Source organism: Sabethes cyaneus, chromosome 3 (genome assembly GCF_943734655.1).
Source record: "Sabethes cyaneus chromosome 3, idSabCyanKW18_F2, whole genome shotgun sequence".
Classification (NCBI taxonomy): domain Eukaryota; kingdom Metazoa; phylum Arthropoda; class Insecta; order Diptera; family Culicidae; genus Sabethes; species Sabethes cyaneus.
Window position 1 is genome coordinate 217,149,690 of NC_071355.1, and position 19,223 is coordinate 217,168,912.

General features: G+C 40.8%; 5 protein-coding genes across 6 annotated transcripts; 2 read left to right on the plus strand and 3 right to left on the minus strand.

Annotated features, from left to right (window-relative positions):
• Positions 1-1,084: 1,084 nt before the first annotated feature.
• LOC128741354 (solute carrier family 12 member 9) lies at positions 1,085-5,667 on the plus strand. Of its 2 annotated transcripts, none has more exons than XM_053837127.1 (8): positions 1,085-1,179; positions 1,758-2,085; positions 2,152-2,286; positions 2,351-3,974; positions 4,029-4,406; positions 4,468-4,564; positions 4,708-4,838; positions 4,922-5,667. In XM_053837127.1, the coding sequence occupies exons 2-8, from the start codon at positions 1,794-1,796 to the stop codon at positions 5,118-5,120; spliced, it is 2,856 nt and encodes a 951-aa protein (XP_053693102.1). In that variant the 5' UTR covers positions 1,085-1,179; positions 1,758-1,793; the 3' UTR covers positions 5,121-5,667. The 2 variants fall into 2 exon arrangements, with proteins under 2 accessions (XP_053693102.1, XP_053693101.1); XM_053837126.1 differs by lacking the exon at positions 1,085-1,179 and adding an exon at positions 1,194-1,289.
• Positions 5,668-5,702: 35 nt separating this feature from the next.
• Positions 5,703-6,635, minus strand: LOC128740708 (zinc finger matrin-type protein 5). Its single transcript, XM_053836272.1, has 3 exons — positions 6,367-6,635; positions 6,021-6,158; positions 5,703-5,950 (listed from the first exon to the last, which is right to left on the minus strand). The coding sequence occupies exons 1-3, from the start codon at positions 6,491-6,493 to the stop codon at positions 5,703-5,705; spliced, it is 513 nt and encodes a 170-aa protein (XP_053692247.1). The 5' UTR covers positions 6,494-6,635.
• Positions 6,636-9,968: 3,333 nt separating this feature from the next.
• Positions 9,969-10,784, plus strand: LOC128743329 (exosome complex component RRP40). Its single transcript, XM_053839883.1, has one exon. It carries the CDS (start codon positions 10,065-10,067, stop codon positions 10,776-10,778), a length of 714 nt encoding a protein of 237 aa, XP_053695858.1. The 5' UTR covers positions 9,969-10,064; the 3' UTR covers positions 10,779-10,784.
• Positions 10,785-10,882: 98 nt separating this feature from the next.
• On the minus strand, positions 10,883-11,886 carry LOC128743653 (protein tantalus). The gene is made up of 2 exons (XM_053840272.1): positions 11,692-11,886; positions 10,883-11,629 (listed from the first exon to the last, which is right to left on the minus strand). Exons 1-2 carry the CDS (start codon positions 11,757-11,759, stop codon positions 11,023-11,025), a joined length of 675 nt encoding a protein of 224 aa, XP_053696247.1. The 5' UTR covers positions 11,760-11,886; the 3' UTR covers positions 10,883-11,022.
• A 2,246-nt stretch (positions 11,887-14,132) lies between these two features.
• LOC128740709 (uncharacterized) lies at positions 14,133-18,986 on the minus strand. Its single transcript, XM_053836273.1, has one exon. It carries the CDS (start codon positions 18,984-18,986, stop codon positions 14,133-14,135), a length of 4,854 nt encoding a protein of 1,617 aa, XP_053692248.1.
• Between the last annotated feature and the right edge of the window lie 237 nt (positions 18,987-19,223).

A 19,223-nucleotide genomic window follows, 5' to 3' on the forward strand; every position in this document is an offset into this window, starting at 1 on the left:
TTCTAAGCATAAACATAAAAACTGTGAGAGCTGTGAGAAAAAAACAGACAAATCTTGCGTATCCAACGATTTTTTTTTTAAATTAACTAATTTTCTATATAAATTGCTCGAAATCTCAGAACTAGTGTAGATGTGTTAGTGCAAAGTGTATATGACAGCTCGCATTGTCATATACCTGGTATATATCAATTTACTTTGCTACGTAACTATACGAAATTAAAACAGTAATTTGTTTTTACCTAAAATTAACTTCCCGCACGGGAATACCGATTTGAGTGCAAAGTAAGCATATTTAAATTTAATTATTTTTCTGTGTGTAATGCCAAGTGTAATGCATTACCTTGTGCCCCTTGTGCATTACGTTCCAAAATTAAAGATGGCATCACTGGTTGTATGTTGGTTGCGCCGTTGTGTTTCGCTATCAATGAGGCTTAAAAAGGTGTGGCAGATAAAGACATTAGATGGTATTAGTAGCGAAAAATCAGAAAACGACGTCAAACTACAAAAACAAACCGCGTCGGACAATAAGGTTTTGCACGGACGAGCATAACCTCACTTCTTCAGTGGTTTGTTTACATGGACTTAGAAAGTGGGTTAACATGTTGAAAGTGAATATTGCTTAAGGCCATAACGGCAAGTCAGAAAAGCACAAAAACTGCCATTCCGAGTAGTTTGGAGGGCGACACTGCTGGATAATACGCTTTTAAAACGTTTAACTTCAATTTATGCATATCGCGTTCACCTAACAAATAGTAAACAAACCACGAGTGGATGTCAAATGGGTGAATTGCGTTCATTCCGGTTCATTCGTGACGTCACCTTGCAAAACCTTATGGGGTTTGTTTTTGGAGTTTGACGTCACGCTTCATCGTGATTGGTCGATTTACGATTTCACTCACATCATGATGAAATTTCTTCATTGCACTAACACCACTTAACCAACTTTGCCACACCTGTATATATCACATTGTTTCGCTATGCTAATATCCATTGTAATTGTATTTAGCAGAACAGCTGTCAAAGTGTCAAGTGCAAATTATGCTAATTATTATGGACGTTACTGGAATATGTTTTGCTTTCGTTTGTTCTTCTCTATACTGATGTGTTAGAAGTGTTTCGCTATTAATATCTATCGGTTGTATGTCATTTCGTCAAAACTGGGAGTTTAATCGATACGTGGTAGTGTTTTTCTCTTGTTTTGTGTTCTAAACTCAGACTATGATACTGTTTTGAATTATAAAAGCTTCTCAGAATCATATATTAAAATTATTATTTTTAATCAGTAGAAGGTAATTTAAGCAGAACAAGATCAAGCGTTTGCAGCTACATATGTTTCCTAAACAAACGATGTGAATGAATAAAAAAATCTTGACTATCAACGTGTCCAGCATTATTGCCACCCACATAATAGTACATTCCGTACATTCATATGGATTGCAAACCTTTTGTGAACTGAAGCAAAAAGGGTGGAACCACAGTAATTGTTATCAAGTATTAATACACTCGGTGTCAATCTGTCGGCTTGAAAAAGCTAAAAAAATTAATGATAAGTTTGTTACTAAAAACCATTAAATTTTTGCTTCGCATGTTCTTTCCAGGAAATCTCTAATTTGCTCTACTGTATGAATCATATTCCCTGTGATATCCAACACATTTACCAGTTGGCAAAGTTCAAACTCACACCACTCGATGTTAAACATAATCGATCAGCTGTCTTAACGGTACCGTATAACAATATAGCATTTCTCTTATTGCAGGAACAGGTCTGCAAGACATAGTGGTGTCGCAAAAAGATGCTGGCCAACAATAATTCCCGAAGCACCAACAATGATCCTGTTGAATCATCCGAATCGCTACCCATTACAGGTGCTGCTGGAAATGGTAGTTCATCACGCATAATTCGTCAATTTGGCAGTCTATTTCAATCGACCACTCCCGGAGCTCTGAGTGATCCGGCGAGATATGTGGAATTCGGCAGCATTTCCGATACGGAAGCAAATGCTGGCCGTACACTTGGTACATTCGCAGGGGTTTTCTGCCCAGTCGCGCTTTCGATGTTTAGCGCATTAGTGTTTATTCGAGTCGGTACGTAGTGCGTTGTTATCGTTTTCTTTTTGAAGCATTCTTTTTAATCGCTTTCTTTGTGTTCAGGGTTTATCGTTGGAAATGCTGGGCTGTATGTTACGCTGCTACAATTTGTAATAGCCTATGTAATTTTGCTGTTTACTGTTTCGTCTGTTTGCGCCATATCAACCAATGGTGCCGTGGAGGGCGGTGGCGTTTACTGTGAGTAAACATTGGAAATATTTATTGTCGAATGATTATTGATATGAACATGTTTTCACTTCAGTTATGATAAGCCGCACTCTAGGGCTTGAGTTTGGTGGTTCAATTGGAACGCTATTTTTTCTGGCCAATGTTGTTGGGTGCGGTTTGGCCATATCGGGCTGTGCTGAAGGTATTATACAGAATTTTGGACCGTCGGAAGGACACGATACCGGTTCAATTCCTGATGGTCGCTGGTGGCGCTTTTTATACTGCACTATGATTAATACTCTGATGTTGCTTGTCGTTCTCATCGGAGCGGAGATGTTCGCTAAAACGTCTATGATGATTCTCGGAGTAGTAGTAGTTTGTTTACTCTCAACCTACATAAGCTTCTTGGCGAAAGGATCGATCGAAGTGGCGATTCCCGTAGAAAATAATTTGGTGCAAAATGCTACATATAAAGTGATTGGAAACTACACTGGACTAAATATGACAACATTGAAAGAGAACTTATACAGCCAGTATGGACAGGATTACACCTCCGACGGAAATGTTGTAAATTTTGCGGTCGTGTTTGGTGTATTATTCTCAGGAGTAACTGGAATTATGGCTGGGGCTAATATGTCTGGAGAACTGAAGAACCCATCACGAAGCATTCCAGCAGGGACATTATCGGCGGTTTTGTTCACATTTTTATGTTACATTGGGCTATCAGTATTAATGGCACTGACTACATCTAGGTTTCTGTTACAAAACAATTTTCTTTTTCTCGGCCCTGTAAATTTATGGCCGACATTTGTAACGATCGGGATCCTAACCGCCACTTTCTCTACTGGATTGAGCAACTTGATTGGCTCTAGCCGAGTACTAGAAGCGCTTGCAAAGGACAAGGTGTTTGGGTCATTGCTGAACTTTGTTGTTCGTGGTACATACAAAAGCAATCCAATAGCGGCCGTCATCGGTAGTTGGATTCTCGTGGAAGCAATCCTGCTGATTGGATCACTGAACACAATCGCTCAAATCAATTCTGTTCTATTTATGTTAGCCTACCTGGCCACAAATCTGGCCTGTTTAGGAATTGAAATAACAGGTGCTCCGAACTTTCGGCCTACTTATAAATATTTCACCTGGCATACTGCTTTTATTGGATTGGTTGGAACCGCAGTAATGATGTTCGTGATCAATCCTATTTATGCTTCTTCTAGTGTCATTCTCTGTTTGCTATTGGTTATTGCGTTACACCTGTTTTCTCCGGCCTCACAGGGTGCGCAGTGGGGTTCAATATCGCAAGCCCTAATGTTCCATCAGGTACGAAAATATTTACTCATGCTGGACTCACGTAAGGACCACGTTAAGTTTTGGCGACCCCAGATGTTGCTGCTTGTGTCCAGTCCACGATCCTGCTGCCCATTGATACACTTTGTTAATGACATGAAGAAAGGTGGCCTGTATGTGATTGGTCACGTGAAAGTAGGAGAATTTTCCGAGATTGATTCTTCCAATGATCCCACAATTGAGGAGTATACGCAATGGCTTTCGCTAATCGATCACATGAAGGTGAAGGCATTTGTTGAATTGACTCTTTCAAGAAGCGTTAGGGAAGGTATTCAACATCTTATTCGTATATCCGGCATGGGTGCAATGAAGCCAAACACGATCATACTTGGATTCTACGATGAGGAGTTGTCGAAAGATTTCTTCGAACAGTGAGTATCATTGTTTTTATTGTATGAGTAAAAAGTTAATTGTTTTATTTTTAGTGAAAATTCGCCTTACAAAACCAGTGAGTTTGATGGTGATGGCAAAAAACTGTTTCCCTACCGGCACAATGGTGAACAGAAACAGCTGCTGGCAACAGATTACGTCCAAATAATAGACGACGTTCTTAGGATGAAGAAGAACATCTGCCTTTGTCGACATTTCCACAAGTTGGATAAGCAGTTAATCGCTAGAAGCAATCACATCCGCTACATCGATGTTTGGCCAGTTAACTTATTCGAACCGAAAAACGAAGATCCGTTCGATGTGGTATCGTTGTTTATGATGCAATTGTCGTGCATAATAAATATGCTGCCTGTATGGAAGAAACTCGAACTAAGGGTCTTTTTGTGTGAATCAGAGACCCCATCTGAGTCCAGGTATTTTTCGCATTGGCAGTCTTTTAACAAGCGCTAATTTTATTTGTTAATAACTTCGTAGCACTTTCCAACTGAACAGTACGTCTATGGAACGTCCTGCAGAATACCGATTAGGACAACAGCTAAAATCGTTGAGAATATCGGCATCGATACATCAGGTGAGTTCAATATTTAATTTCAGTCCAGCCTAACCTAAATGAAGAAGTGCTAATAGGCACACTACAGTTTAAAGTTCTGATTCATACTGTATTTGAATAAGTTTTGGGCGTAATGAGCGTACAATATTTTTACTACCTTGTAGATTTCGGAGTGGAACAAGGACATGGATTTTCCCCGACATCGTAATATTCTCAAGCAATTCACTAGCAAAAGTGATGATCATCAAACGATGACAGAAGAAAACATTAATCGATCAAAGCTATACATGCAAAGGTAAGTGAATCGCCTTTTCTTTTTTCAACAAACGGCTAATAAGTCTAGTTGCCTAATAATAAGTAACTGTTCGTTTTCTATAGGATAAACCAAACAATAAGAGACAAATCGAATGCAACAGCTGTTACCTTTATGTATCTTCCGGCACCACCTAAACTATCCACAATCGACTATAAAGAAAAATCTCACCATTACCTGGATCTATTAACTGAACTAACATACGATTTGCCACCGACGATATTAGTTCATGGAATAAATGCTGTGACTTCTACTACATTATAAGATAAATCATTATCTCATCTAGAGTCAGAGCTATCAAATGCGTGCTGTGCATGTAAAAATCAATCCAAAATCGAACAAAGGTCTAATTTATTAACGCATGTTGAGGATCCATTTGGGTTATTACTTCCAGGGCATCAAATCAAAAAACTTAGCTCCTTTTTTCCCTCCTGTCGTACTGAATAGCAATTCTCCTCTAATCGATATTTACGTAGAGCATTTTTAATATTTATTATTCTTCTCTTACTTCTAATTACGAATGACTTTCAATAGTTGTAGCAGCATTATCCTTTTTAATGGCAATTCCAAGAAAATATTAGCACCACCAGATAAATAACACGGTATCAACTGTGAATTTTGCTGGCGGCCATGAACAATAGTAAATTAGTTTGTAGCACTAGAATGAGCTATTCAAGCTATTCAAAAGTCGTAATTGTGATCAACCGATGAAAACACTAACAAATCCACTCATTGGACATACTACAAAAGCACTAAATCACGCATTACATATTTAAGATGATATAGATGGAGTAATAATAATAAATGAAATATTTAGATGTCTATTTTACTACAAAAATTGTTTATTTATCCCCAACTTGTAAACGGATTGCACTTGATTAACGTGGTCTCTATTGCTCGCAGTGAAGGGGGAAAGCTTGTTTCCATCCTTTCCGGTTCTGACTGCAACCAAAATGGCTCATACTCAATTCCAACAGACATTGCTCGTCTCTTCTGTCGGTTTGCGACAAATTTTTCCACGGCACTATCAGCAGCAGCAAGTCGGGTAATAATATCAGATTTACGTTTCAATTCTTGGCCATGAATCGCTTGAGCTGAAATTTGATATTCTTTGTCAGGCAAGGTTTGCAGAGTATAAGTTATTTGACCACAACCACAACCAACCTTTTTCGTGCAGCTGTTTCAACTCGTCGGGTTGGTAATGATTGAAACGACATATCGCTCCGAACGTACATACTTGGGAAGATTGCAGCGTGCGACATGGCTTTTTCGTTTTCACTTCTGCCAGAATTTGTTGTGGATCTGTTAAGATATAGTTTTTCATTTTAGGTGTGATCGCAAACTATTTCGTTTAACGTTTAACGGGCATATCCAACATAAAAAGTAGGAATAGTTCATTTCTAAAGTAATGCAATGTAGTATTTTTAAATATACTTAAATTAGAATGCAGATTGGTAATCTTTTTGTAAATATGTACCACTTGAATATAAAAATGAATAAAACAACTAACCTTTGAGGCTCTCATAATAAGCCGCTTTATTCCGGATGTGAGCGATCCCTTCGTTGTGTTTTCTAATGATGCCGGGATCACGCTGAATATGCTTTTCACAAAAATCGCAATAAAACTTTTTTCCCATATTTTAAATACTGGTGTTGATTATTGTAGTGTAGTAGGCGAGAGAATTATAAGTGTCACTTTACTCCAAACACTAATCAAGAGTAGAACTTAGTACTTTCATAAATCACTACAATTATTTTGTTTTGCTCCGTTTGTTTTTATTAATTTTATAGTAGCGACGGCGGCTATCATATCCAGCTTTTTACCAAGGGTATGTAATCATGCTATCTCTTTCTCATGTAGGAGTGAAGAGAGCATCCTTCAACTAGTTCGCCGGCAATTAGAATTTCCATTGAATAAAGCGTTAGCCGTCACTGGGACCGAAACGTCAGAAAAAACGGTTACACTGCAATCATATGCATTTGACGTTCGTTTCAAACCCTTGCTTTTTACGCGCTATAATGGTGGCCGCTATTGGCCTTGCCAGCGTTGAAAAAGATTTCGTAGGCTGATATTGTTCAGGGTTTTGCGTGAGAAAAAAAGAAAGGGAAGTATTTTTGCTTTTGTCAACACTCACGCGTTGACAGTTCGACACGAGATTTCCTGTAAGTGCGAGCAGCCTACGAAATCTCTTTCAACGCTGGCAAGGCCAATAAATTGTGTTGCTAATAGATCATTACACGGGAGCTCCTAACTAGAGTGACTATATAGTCATGTATATGTATATAGTCACTCTACTCCTAACCACACTTTTTTGTCAGCACTTGGTGGTTTGTTTACATGGTGTTAAAGTTTGAATTGAGTTTTCTATCTTTGTCCGGCAGGTAATGATAAAAAGTTATAGTTTTTATTTAAGAGAAAGCACCTTACATGCATTTTAAAGCAACTGATGCAGTAATCCTCCACGAAATTTTAAATCGAAACTGCTGGATGTGACAAAAAACATGTAAGCAAACCACCAAGTGATGTCATTTGACGGCAAAATGACGTCATCTCAAAATGATCTATATGCGAACAATCTTTTTGACAACTCTGCATACATCAAATCCAAATTTGGCACTTTTTTCTTGCAACACTACTGTGCTCTTTCTTTCGTTTACGCCAAAGGAGAGCAAAAATGTGCGAAATGTAAACAAAACTATTGCTCTCCTTCTTTTGCGTAAACGAAAGAAAGAGCAACACCGCCGTACATGAGAAGAGTGCCCAGTTTTGATGGATGCAGAGTTGTCAAAAAGACTGTTCGAATATTACGAACACAATTTATCCAGCTTTTTACGCGCTATAATGATGGCCGCTATAAATTGTGTTCGTAATATGCGTACAATCTTTTTGACAACTCTGCAAACATCAAATCTGGCACTTTTTTCTTGCAACACTACTGTGCTCTTTCTTTCGTTTACGCCAAAGAAGGAGAGCAAAAATGTGCGAAATGTAAACAAAACTATTGCTCTCCTTCTTTTGCGTAAACGAAAGAAAGAGCAACACCGCCGTACATGAGAAGAGTGCCCAGTTTTGATGGATGCAGAGTTGTCAAAAAGACTGTTCGAATATTACGAACACAATTTATAACGTCCGCCATTATAGCGCGTAAAAAGCTGGATACATCAAATCTGGCACTCTTCTCTTGCGACACTACCGTGCTCTTTTTTTCGTTTACGCCAAAGAAGGAGAGCAAAAATGTGCGAAATGCGCGAAATGTAAACAAAACTATCCCAAGTAACAATGATAGCTGAATTGCAAGAGCAATGGCTGTTTACGGGCTGGTTTAAAGCGATCAAAGCTGCATAAAGTAAGCGCTCAAATGGTGTTTAAATAAGCGATGTGCAAGCTACTTTAAGTTTTTCAAACCAGTTCTCTCCCAAAAACTGATAAAAAAGCTTAATAGCGGATTTTTTTTGCTAAACAATCTGCTTCTAAACAGCCATAAACATCAAACCGTTTTACGGCTGCTTAAAGGTGTTAAAGTGTAGAGTGGGAGCTTTCATTAGACTCGCAGCTTTCAAACTACTTGAAGGCTGCTTAAGGGTGTTAAAGTGGCTTTATAAACTTCTACCAAGTTTTCTTTCGGCTCACAGCACACATACTGTCAGATCATAGAATTTCGCAATTCGGCTGACAGCAAAAGTTTGCCAGTTATCGACATTATCGACTGCTTCACGCTAGGCGGGCTAGGCTTCAGGTGTAAAGATATTTTCACTGTCTGTTCTGCAGATGCAAATGGGGCGGATCATACGGTGAGTGCTTATATGGATCAAAAGATGGCGGGGTTCAATTCCCGGAAAAAAAGACATGCATTTTTAATTAGTTAGCTTACTTATACGAATTAAAGTTATTCGAAGTTAAAAATATCGCGCTCGACAATGTTCACGGCAAAATAAAAATGACGCGTTCCATTTTTTTAAATTTAAAAATAGTTTTTTTTTGGTTGCATAAAGGTTGATGAATCGTTGATTAAGCGGCTGGAAGAGCATGTTGCAAAACTATTTCTCGTTCTAAAAATAGAATTGACAGCATTGCGCAAATTGGCTATTTAAAAGCGCGCAAAAAACTCTATTAAGCTTCATCGCAGCTTCGAAAGCGGCTTTTAACAAGTCTGAAGCTTGATAAAATCACCAGATTTAGATGTTTAGGGGCTGAAAAAAGATTTTTATTTCTAAACCTAAACCATAATTCAGTCACAGGTTGAATAAAATCAGCTATAAAAGCGTTTGATCAGCCTGAAATTGTTACTTGGGAGAGAACAGATTAACAGCCCCGAAGGAAGTAATCGATTTTTTATGTGTAAAATCTGTCGGTAGCGCCCTCCAGAAATAGTTTGCCAAATGAATAAAAAAATATCCATGTATTGTCAATTGCAAGGAAAATTGTACCATCCAAAGTGCGATATCGCTCATAAAAGTGCTATTTTGCATTAAATCGTTTCGGTATCTTCGGCGTACTTTTTCGTTATATTCCAAGCAATAAGTGCGCCGAAGAGACCGAAACGATTTAATGCAAAATAGCACTTTTATGAGCGATATCGCACTTTGGATTGTACAATTTTCCTTGCAATTGACAATACCTTTATCAACATTTCTTTGTGCTGGAGTTATGCATAGCAGCGATTGCAGCGACATCAAGATTTAGTTTGCCACTTACTGCTCGAGGGGTGCTCTATTGAAAGATTACTCGTAGATTACATAAAAACCTTTTACACACTTTTTGTCAATTACCTGGTAGTCTGTTCTCTGTGCTCAGAGTTCGGTAAAAAAAATTAAGTGTGTGGATGGCTTGATTTGACTGTTTTAGAGTGACTATATACAGAGTGGCGACATGTCATCCCAAAAGTATGCAACGCTCTAGCAATGCTTATTTTCTTTCTCTTTCCTGCATACGCGTTGGATTGGTCTTCTGCTCGATTGGAATGACACTGACAGATAATTATCGTTCCAATTTTGACATTGTCGCCACTCTATATATAGTCACTCTAGACTGTTTGATGGATTTGACTTGACTTTTGACGGTTTTCACTTCTTTATATTACATAGTCTCTGTTAGATTAGGCGAGGCAGTGCGCAGTGCTGGCAGTGCCGATTCACCGGATACCAGACCAGCATTCTTTTCTAAATATTTTTGTTTGTGAAGCCGGAAAATATTTCTCAATTTGTGCCATGATAGGAGTGGTAGATCAACCCGTTCTTCCTGGATTTCGCGTGGAAGAAGCTATCGAAATCGCACAATCAAACAAAAAGGTCGTTCTTGGACCGGGTCTCCAGCAGGACAGTAATGATCTGGTAGTTGTATGCAAAAGCGGTGTACTGCGAAAAAAGGCACCGAACACCTTTTGGGTCGATTGCTATCAGAAACGGTACGTTCCCAGTCGAGGAGAAATAGTGATAGGAATCGTATCCCAGAAGGCCGGCGATATATTTCGGGTTGATATAGGTGCCAGCGAACCAGCTTCGCTCTCGTATATGGCTTTCGAAGGTGCCACTAAGAAAAATCGACCGGATGTCAATGTGGGTGATGCTATTTGTGCACGTCTGCTTATAGCCAATCGAGATTTGGAACCAGAATTGATCTGCGTGGATTCCCATGGGAAAAAGGGCAAGTTAGGTGTCCTTAATGAGGGATTCGTGTTTAGTTGCAGTATTAATTTAGTTCGCAAAATCCTTAACCCTATATGTCCATTTTTGGATCTTCTCGCAAAGGAAATGGCTTTTGAAATGGCAGCTGGAATGAACGGAAGGATATGGATCAAAGGAAAAACTGTCAAAGAAACAATAGCCGTAGGTAACGCAATACTGGCTGTAGAATATAAGTCAAATGAGGAACTCAAGGAGCTGTGTGATGATATTGCGAATTACGTTGCTGGTTTTTCTTGAATAAAACATGCTAAAAAATCTGAAATACATATTTATAATTTAAAACCGAAAAATCTAAATTATATTTCTCAAGTGGTAAAAAAAATTGTTATAAAAATGTGGTTTATTTTGCTACTATTTAATTGTACATTTCCATCAAGGACAGATGGCTTGCTTTTAAACACTAAGTTACACACAGTTTATACGATGTAATTCTAGTCTATCCTAGTAGAGATGTTGCTAAATTTCAGATTCTGTAAACTCATCACACAGTATGGTTCATTTTAAGGTCACCTACTGGTTCATCATCGCTTTCGTTGTTCATTAATTTTAACCGTTCTAAAAACGTATCCATCGTCATCTTCTGCAATTTAGGACCACCCCCTAACAACCTTCGAACGCGGTTCTTCCGAGCCTTCGTTGTTGTTTTATTTATGTTGAATCCATCCGAGCAGTTCAAACTTCGTCGAACTTTGCGCAGACCGAAAAACTTTTCCTTCGCAACGGATGGAGAGCCTTCCTCAAAAATTGTTTCAAGATTGGTTGGTTTTAACTCGATTCGTTTGTTGTTGATCATATAATAATTACGGATCTCGTTCTCAGACGCGTTCAGATTGATCGGTAATCTAGATGGTTTGGTAATGGTTCGTCGTTTGACTTTGTGTAATTTACTGTCAACTGATTTAGAGCGAAGTGATCTACGCCGCTGAACACGATTGTTCGGAGATGCATTGCAGCCGGGAGAGTCCTCATCCTCATCGTCGGTGGCGTTGTCGTCCGACTCCCGGCGACTGTCGTTTGGATTCTCATTCAGTGTAAGATTTTGCTCTAGCGCTGCCATTATTATTGGTAAATCTTGGTCGAAGTTAAAACTGGAACATAGAGATGAAATAGAAATAATAATTGACGGAGCAGTTTACGGTTTCATACATACCTGAAAATGTTCGACTGTACCGTACTGTTTTCTATGCTAGCCAAAAATTGCGAAGGAGCTTTGTCCATTTAGCTAGCTGATATAACTAAAACTCTCAAAACAAAAACTACTAGTTCAAACGAATAAATTTCATCCTATCGTATCTACTGAAACTTGTTAATGTGTTTTTAAATTGGAAAAGGCTAACAAACATTAAATTCAAACAATCGCTTTGAGTGTGGGTGCAACAAGGGGTGCAAGGGTGCTGTGCAAGCCTGCAAGGTAGAGTGACTATATACAGAGTGGCGACAATGTCAAAATTGGAATGATAATTATCTGTCAGTGTCATTCCAATCGAGCAGACTAGACTGACTATATACAGAGTGGCGACAATGTCAAAATTGGAATGATAATTATCTGTCAGTGTCATTCCAATCGAGCAGACGACTTATCCAACGCGTATGCAGGAAAGAGAAAGAAAGACCTTGGAAAACCCGCATTGCATACATTTGGGATGACTTGTCGCCACTCTGTATATAGTCACTCTAAGCAGACGACCTATCCAACGCGTATGCAGGAAAGAGAAAGAAAAACCTTTGAAAACCCGCATTGCATACATTTGGGTAGAGTGACTATATACAGAGTGGCGACAATGTCAAAATTGGAATGATAATTATCTGTCAGTGTCATTCCAATCGAGCAGACAACCTATCCAACGCGTATGCAGGAAAGAGAAAGAAAAACCTAGGATAAACCGCATTGCATACATTTGGGATGACTTGGCGCCACTCTGTATATAGTCACTCTACATTTGGGATGACTTGTCGCCACTCTGTATATAGTCAACCTAGTGCAAGGTAGTGCAAGTTAAGCAGAGATGCCAGATTTTTGTCTAAAAATATCTGCAGTCGAACTAAAATTCCTCGAAAAAAAAAGAATTGCCAAATAAAAAATTTTGCACACATTCTCAAAAAATGTGCACAATAAAAGATTTGAACATAATAGACCTTTCCATTTATGTGTGTGTTGGTGCTTTAAAATAAGGCAAACAGGCATTAGCTCTTTCCCAAAATGAGGCAAATATCATGTATTTACACGCGTATTTCGGGTTCGCTAGTGTAGGTGCTTGACCTGTCAGAAAGCTCTACGAAGTATTCCACCACGCACACATATGAAGATTTTTTAACATTAGCTGTGGACCTCGCTGAAGCTGTTTGCAGTAGGAATAATATCAAGAACATCAAATTCCAAACTCCCGGATCCTCTCATCCACTCTTTGCTCCCCTCTCACTCCTACATAAACGATCCGCAGTCCGTTAAGATAGGGATAGCACCCCGCTGTTTCGATGCCAACATGTTATACCCTAGACAGACATACAATTGTACCAGCGTTGTACGTGTACAGCGTTGTACATGTACAACGGAAGGGTGACAGACATACTACTGTACGTTGTACGTGGTTGTGCTCATCACCGATAATCTCTAATTGCATGATCTAAGCGTTGGTTTTTGTTCCTATTCACGAAATGTAAACACAAATTTCAAGATGCCGAGCGTTTAGCGTTAAATCTTTGCCAAAATCTTGCAAAATAATAATTAATTTAAAATTCTGCTTAGTTTTTGTTATCACAACTACCAGTCATTGGCGCTGCGCGCAGTAAAAATCGAGCAGTTGTAGCTTCGTACAACGGTGAAAGAGGTAGGTACAGAAACCACCGTTGTACCACTTTGCTTGCGTGATTCTATCGTTGTACACGGTGACAGACATACTGTTCAGATAGAAATAAAACTATCCTCAGAGCGGTCTTCGTGATGACAGCTTGAAACTGTAATTTAATTTTATTAATTATCGAGAAACAAATCATTTAATTATAGGCTTACAATTGGTTTTTCTTCTACCTGCTCTCAGCTGGTCAAAGGGAAGTTCCTTTCTGGAGGATATCTATTTTGCCGAATCGAATCAAAACTGAATATATATTGTTGTTAATACAACACATAATGGTAAATTAGTAATATTACTTACTATTGAATAAATGTAATTTACTCTTTAATTGTGGAATATCAAATAAAGCGTATTCGATTGTACGCTCAGCTGCACGCGTCTAGGTTAATAAATTCGCATTTAGATATATAATTAAAGGAAATAATATCGTTTAACTCACTTTAAACTACGTTTTACAGCTAATCGATCTATATATATAATTTTGGTTACTACTTTTAGATATAGTTATTGAATTAATAAATTTACGGTTTAACCCGGTTTCACTTTGCGCACTGCACGTGTTTTACACCAGTCGCTTTCAATAGATTTTAGTAATGGTCGCCTACGTATCTGCTCGCACTCAGGATCGTTGACATCGCTCATGACAGTTGAAAGGTCAATGTCACCCAGGGCTGTGGCAGTGCTCGTCGTTGCAGTATTACACTGTTATTCCGAACACATCCCCGGCTCGTAATCCTGATCAGGAACCGTCTTCCGGAGCAGCGTTACCTTCAGTGATCTCTAGTATAGCTAGATTGGCGGTTGCCCGTTTGACCACTCCGTGATTGGTCCTAACGAACGCTTGGCGAATCCTGCCGTCACTCGACACAATCGGTTCTTCGATGATTCCTCTAATCCACGTTTTGCGCTTATTGCCATCGACCACGTAAACTAAATCTCCTTTTTTAAGCAGCGTCGATTCATCGAACCACTTATTACGACGGTTTATACTCGGAACATATTCTTTTATCCAGCGCTCCCACGCTTGGTTTGTGAGCTGCACGGATCGCTGATAAGCATCGCGAAGGGCCAATCCAGGATTCGTGGGGGGCTGTACTTCCTGAGGTTCGTTTGCTGCTATTCCCCGCAGGAAATGATTAGGAGAAAGCGCTTCTTCAAGAGCGCACTGCGGAGCGTACACCAGTGGACGACTGTTGATCATGTCACCGATTTTAGCTAACGAGGTTAGGAGGATTTCATCCGTTAATTTTCTGCCATCATCCAACGCTGACAGTGTACTTTTCACGGTCCTAACCATTCGTTCCCACACGCCCCCCATATGGGGGGTGGCGGGCGGATTGAAATGCCATTTCGTACGGGCATTGGTGAATTCATCGGCACATTCGAAATCGATCTCTCGTACCTGCTGAACAAACTCCTTACTCGCCGCCTTTAGATTGGTGCCATTGTCGGAAAAATACTCAGTAGCCGGGCCCCATCGCGAAATAAACCGTTGTATCGCCATGACACAGGATTGTGCGGTGAGGTTGTACGCCACTTCAAGATGGACTGCTCGTACCACGAGACATGTGAATAGCACAATCCATCTCTTTTCTGAACGACGTCCTTCTGATACTTCTACCGGGCCAAGGTAGTCAATACCGACGAACGTGAATGGTCGCCGGTACGGAGTTAGACGTTGTACGGGAAGCGAAGCCATCCGTGGGACTTTTGGTTGACTCTTGTGCACTTTGCACCAGTTACAACTCTGTTCGATCTTCGCCACAACTGAATTTAAGTTGAAAATATAAAATCGTTGCTTGATCTCGTTCTTGACGGTATTTCTAAATGCATGACCAAACGATTCGTGGTAGTGTCGCACTAATAGTTCTGTCACGGTATCATTTCTAGGAAGGATGATCGGGAATCGCATATCGAATGGCAGGTGATCAGCCTTGTCACATCTACCTTCAATTCGCAGCACTTGTTCGTCGTCTAAAAGAGGTGTCAGCTTATACAGCGGACTATTCTTCTCCAGGGGTATCATTTGCGATGGTTCGATCTGCTGGTTTTTCTTTAGGATTTTGATCTCGTCACTGTAGGCATGGTTTTGCGTAGATCTGAATAGAACGATTTCAGCCTGTCGATACTCACTCTGCTTTAGCGGTACTTTGACCGACGGTATATTCGTAATAATTTGCCTCTGTTGATTCGGCGTCGGTTTTAGTGCCTCAATAGAATCGCCACGTAACTTCCGACGGCAATTGGAAACGAAGCGAATTACGCATGCCATTACTCTCACGAGAATCTTCCACTTGGAAAATCTGGTCTCATCAATGAGTCTTTCGGCAAGTATAACATCGTGGAATAGATATACTGCACGCAGCTCAGTTTGGGTGTTTGCAGGAGGAAGGGGTTGATGTGGCCACCTATCTTCGGTGTCATATAAGAAGCTAGGCCCACTAAACCATTCGGGAGACAATCCAGAATCACTTCTCCATTTCGTGAGACAATCCGCAATATTCATTTTGGATGGTATCCACTTCCACTCTGAGAGTTTTGTCAGGGTCAGTATTTCCCCGATTTTAAAGCTGACAAATTGTTTATAACGTTTCTGATCCGACGTGACCCAAGATAGGACGGTCCTGGAATCGGTCCAGATAAAGGTTTGCTGTATTTTCATCGAATGATTATTTTTAATTACATGAGGCATCCGCGCACCCATCACTGCCGCCTGCAGTTCCAGGCGGGGGATAGTAAGCTGCTTGAGGCGAGACACTTTCGAGCGAGCCATCGCAAGCGAACATTTGACTACGCCATCTACTTCGATTCGCAGGAAACCGGCGCATCCATATGCATTTTCCCCAGCATCAGTAAATATATGCAACTGGATAGGGCCAAACTCCTTGGACTGCGTAGCGCCGAAATAACTCCGCGGGATTTTCAACTCGGCTATTCCCGGCAACGCACTAATCCACGATGTCCATTTCTTAAATGATTCGTCGTCTATTTCGCTGTCCCACTCGCATCCCGAGCGCCAAAGATCCTGTACAAGCATCTTTCCCAACGTCGTAAATGGAGCCAGTAGGCCCAACGGGTCGAAGAGGGTCATAACCGAACTAAGAACTGCTCTCTTGGTCACTATTCCAGGATGATCTAATGACACTACGGCTCCCGTAGGTACAGCAAATGACAATACGTCGTAGCGGGGATTCCAAATAACGCCCAACACTCGTTCGTTTTCAGTAGTTTTATCTAAATGAAAGTGCACCGACTCAGCGGCCTTTTCTTCGCCTAAACCTTTAAGAACGAACAGCGAGTTCGACGACCAATTTCTTACTTCGAAACCCGCTTTGGAATTGACGAACCGTACTTCCGTAGCTCTCTGTAGAGCCTCTTCCTCAGTGTCCAGACTATCGAAGTAATCGTCTACATATGTTCGGTCCACGATTGCATCTGCCGTATCAGGAAATTGTGCAGCGTATTCTAGCGCATTACAGTTTTTTATAAATTGCGCGGAGCACGGTGAACAAGTGGCACCGAAGGTGGCCACGTCCATAATGTAGACCTGTGGAGGCTCTGAAGGATCGAAACGAAAGATGAACCGCTGCGCTTGCTTATCGGCTTCTCTAATACGCAATTGGTGGTACATTTCACGTATGTCACCACCAATCGCCACCGGACGCTCTCGGAATTTGCTAATGACCGCCGGAAGTGACGTGAGAAGGTCCGGCCCCTTTAACAGTGTCGAATTCAGCGATATGCCTCCTACGCTCGCTGCCGCGTCCCACACCAAACGCAGTTTGCTCGGTTTCTTTGGATTACGGACTACGTTCAGCGGCAGATACCACACCTTCAATCCTTCTAAATTCGCCAACTCTGCTGGTGTCGCCTTATGCGCGTATCCTTTAAGCTGGTAAGATTCGATTTGTTCGTGAACTGCCGCTTGCAGTTGTGGGTCTTTTGAAAGCCTTCGTTCTAGTGCCATCATTCGCTTCAGCGCCATTGGGTAGCTATCTGGCAAGGCTACATTCTCACTCTTCCAGATCAAACCAGTTTCAAAACAATCTCCAAGTCGTCGGGTTGTATGCTCGAGGATCCTTCGAGCTCGCACAATGTCGTCCGTTTCAGGAAGTATCTCCGTCTGCGTACACGTATCTTCTAAAGTGTACTGCTTTCTCAGAAGATCGTGTAGCTCTTCATTGCTAACAGGCCGCACCAAATGATGGTGCACGTACGTTTTCGCTGACGACCGGTGCTGGTCGGGGCCGTATATGGACCACCCTAAGAGTGATCGCACCGCAATAGGTTCGCCGAATTTTCCCACCTTTGATTCGAGGGGTGCGAAAAGATGCAGATTATCTAGTCCGATCAAGATTCGCGGAGTCTCCTCTCCATAATCGGGCAGGGATAGTCCTTTGAAATGGTTATACCGATTTAAAACTTCGTTTAAGCAGACCTCTTGTTTCGGTAAAACTAGTTCGTTCACAGTACGCGCTTCTTTTAAGTTGTGCCGTGTTCTGGATCCTCTGGCGGAGATTTGGAGATTGATTTTCCGTGATGTCTCTTCGTGTCGCTTCATATTTGCAGTCCAGGTAATTACTAACGGTTCTGGAATTCCCCTGGCATTCAGTTGCTCAGCAACGTTATCCTCAACCAACGTCACGGATGCGCCTTCATCAAGGAATGCTGAAGTGTCCACCGCTGTCCCTCCAACATAGAGAGTAACGGGCACTATTCTAAATATCACCGACCGACGCGACTGGAAATGAGTATTGTTTTCCACGACGGACAGTTGGATACTCTTTTCCGCTCTGTGCAATAAGGAATGGTGCTTTTTAGTGCAATTGGGAACGTTACAGCGACTTCTAAATGTGCATTGTACTTTGCCATGATCATTGAGGCACAACTGACAAAGTTTGAACTTTTCGACTATTTCTAAACGTCCGCGAATATTCAATTTAGCGAAATCGTCACAGAATCGCACCTTATGGTCATTACGATTGCAAACAACACAAGGTTTTTTCGATTTTGCATATATTTCTGTTTGCGACCCACCGGACCTGTTCGGCTGCGAGTCATGAGTGTGTATGAATTCCCTTTTCTTATGCTTATTTCGTCCCGATTGAATCAAATCTCCTGAGTCGACTGTGAAATCAGCGACTTCTGACACTTCCGACACTATTTCGCTAATAAAGATAGAAAAGCTCTTAAGAGGTGTTTCGGTCTTGCCGCGCTTAAATCGCACCCAATCCAATTTATACTCGGGTGGCAATTTACCAACGAGCTCTTGGACAAGCATAGGATTGCTAAGGTGGTCATGCATGCCAGCTGCTTCGAGGTGGTCACTCAGCTGTTTGACTGCGATTCCAAAATAGAGGAATGTTTCTAGTTTGTCCATTCGTGGAGCCTGAGCTTTCTGGACCTTTGCGACCAAGCTTTTCAACAGCTTTTCTGGATTTCCAAAGAGTTTCCGTAAATCTTCAATGACGTCCGGAACCGATTCCGGCATCAGAAGCCGACTCTGCACTGCTTCTTTGGCGAGCCCCTGCAAGCTGTCTTGCAGCCTCTTTAGATTGTCCGTATTCGTGAAACCGCATGCCCAGTAAACCATTTGGTTTGTATATCTCGATTGCAACTGAGGTATACGAAATCATATCTGAACGATAAAGTTATATTTCACGCCATATAAGAGCATATATGTACCAAAGTGGAGGCGATATACGTGCGAAAATTTTGACAACTATTTGTAATTCTATTTTGCGCAGTTTTTATAACACGCAACTAAATACTCCTGAATATATGATATAGATATAATCAAATATTGCAATTGTCTATCCTGCTTTATAAT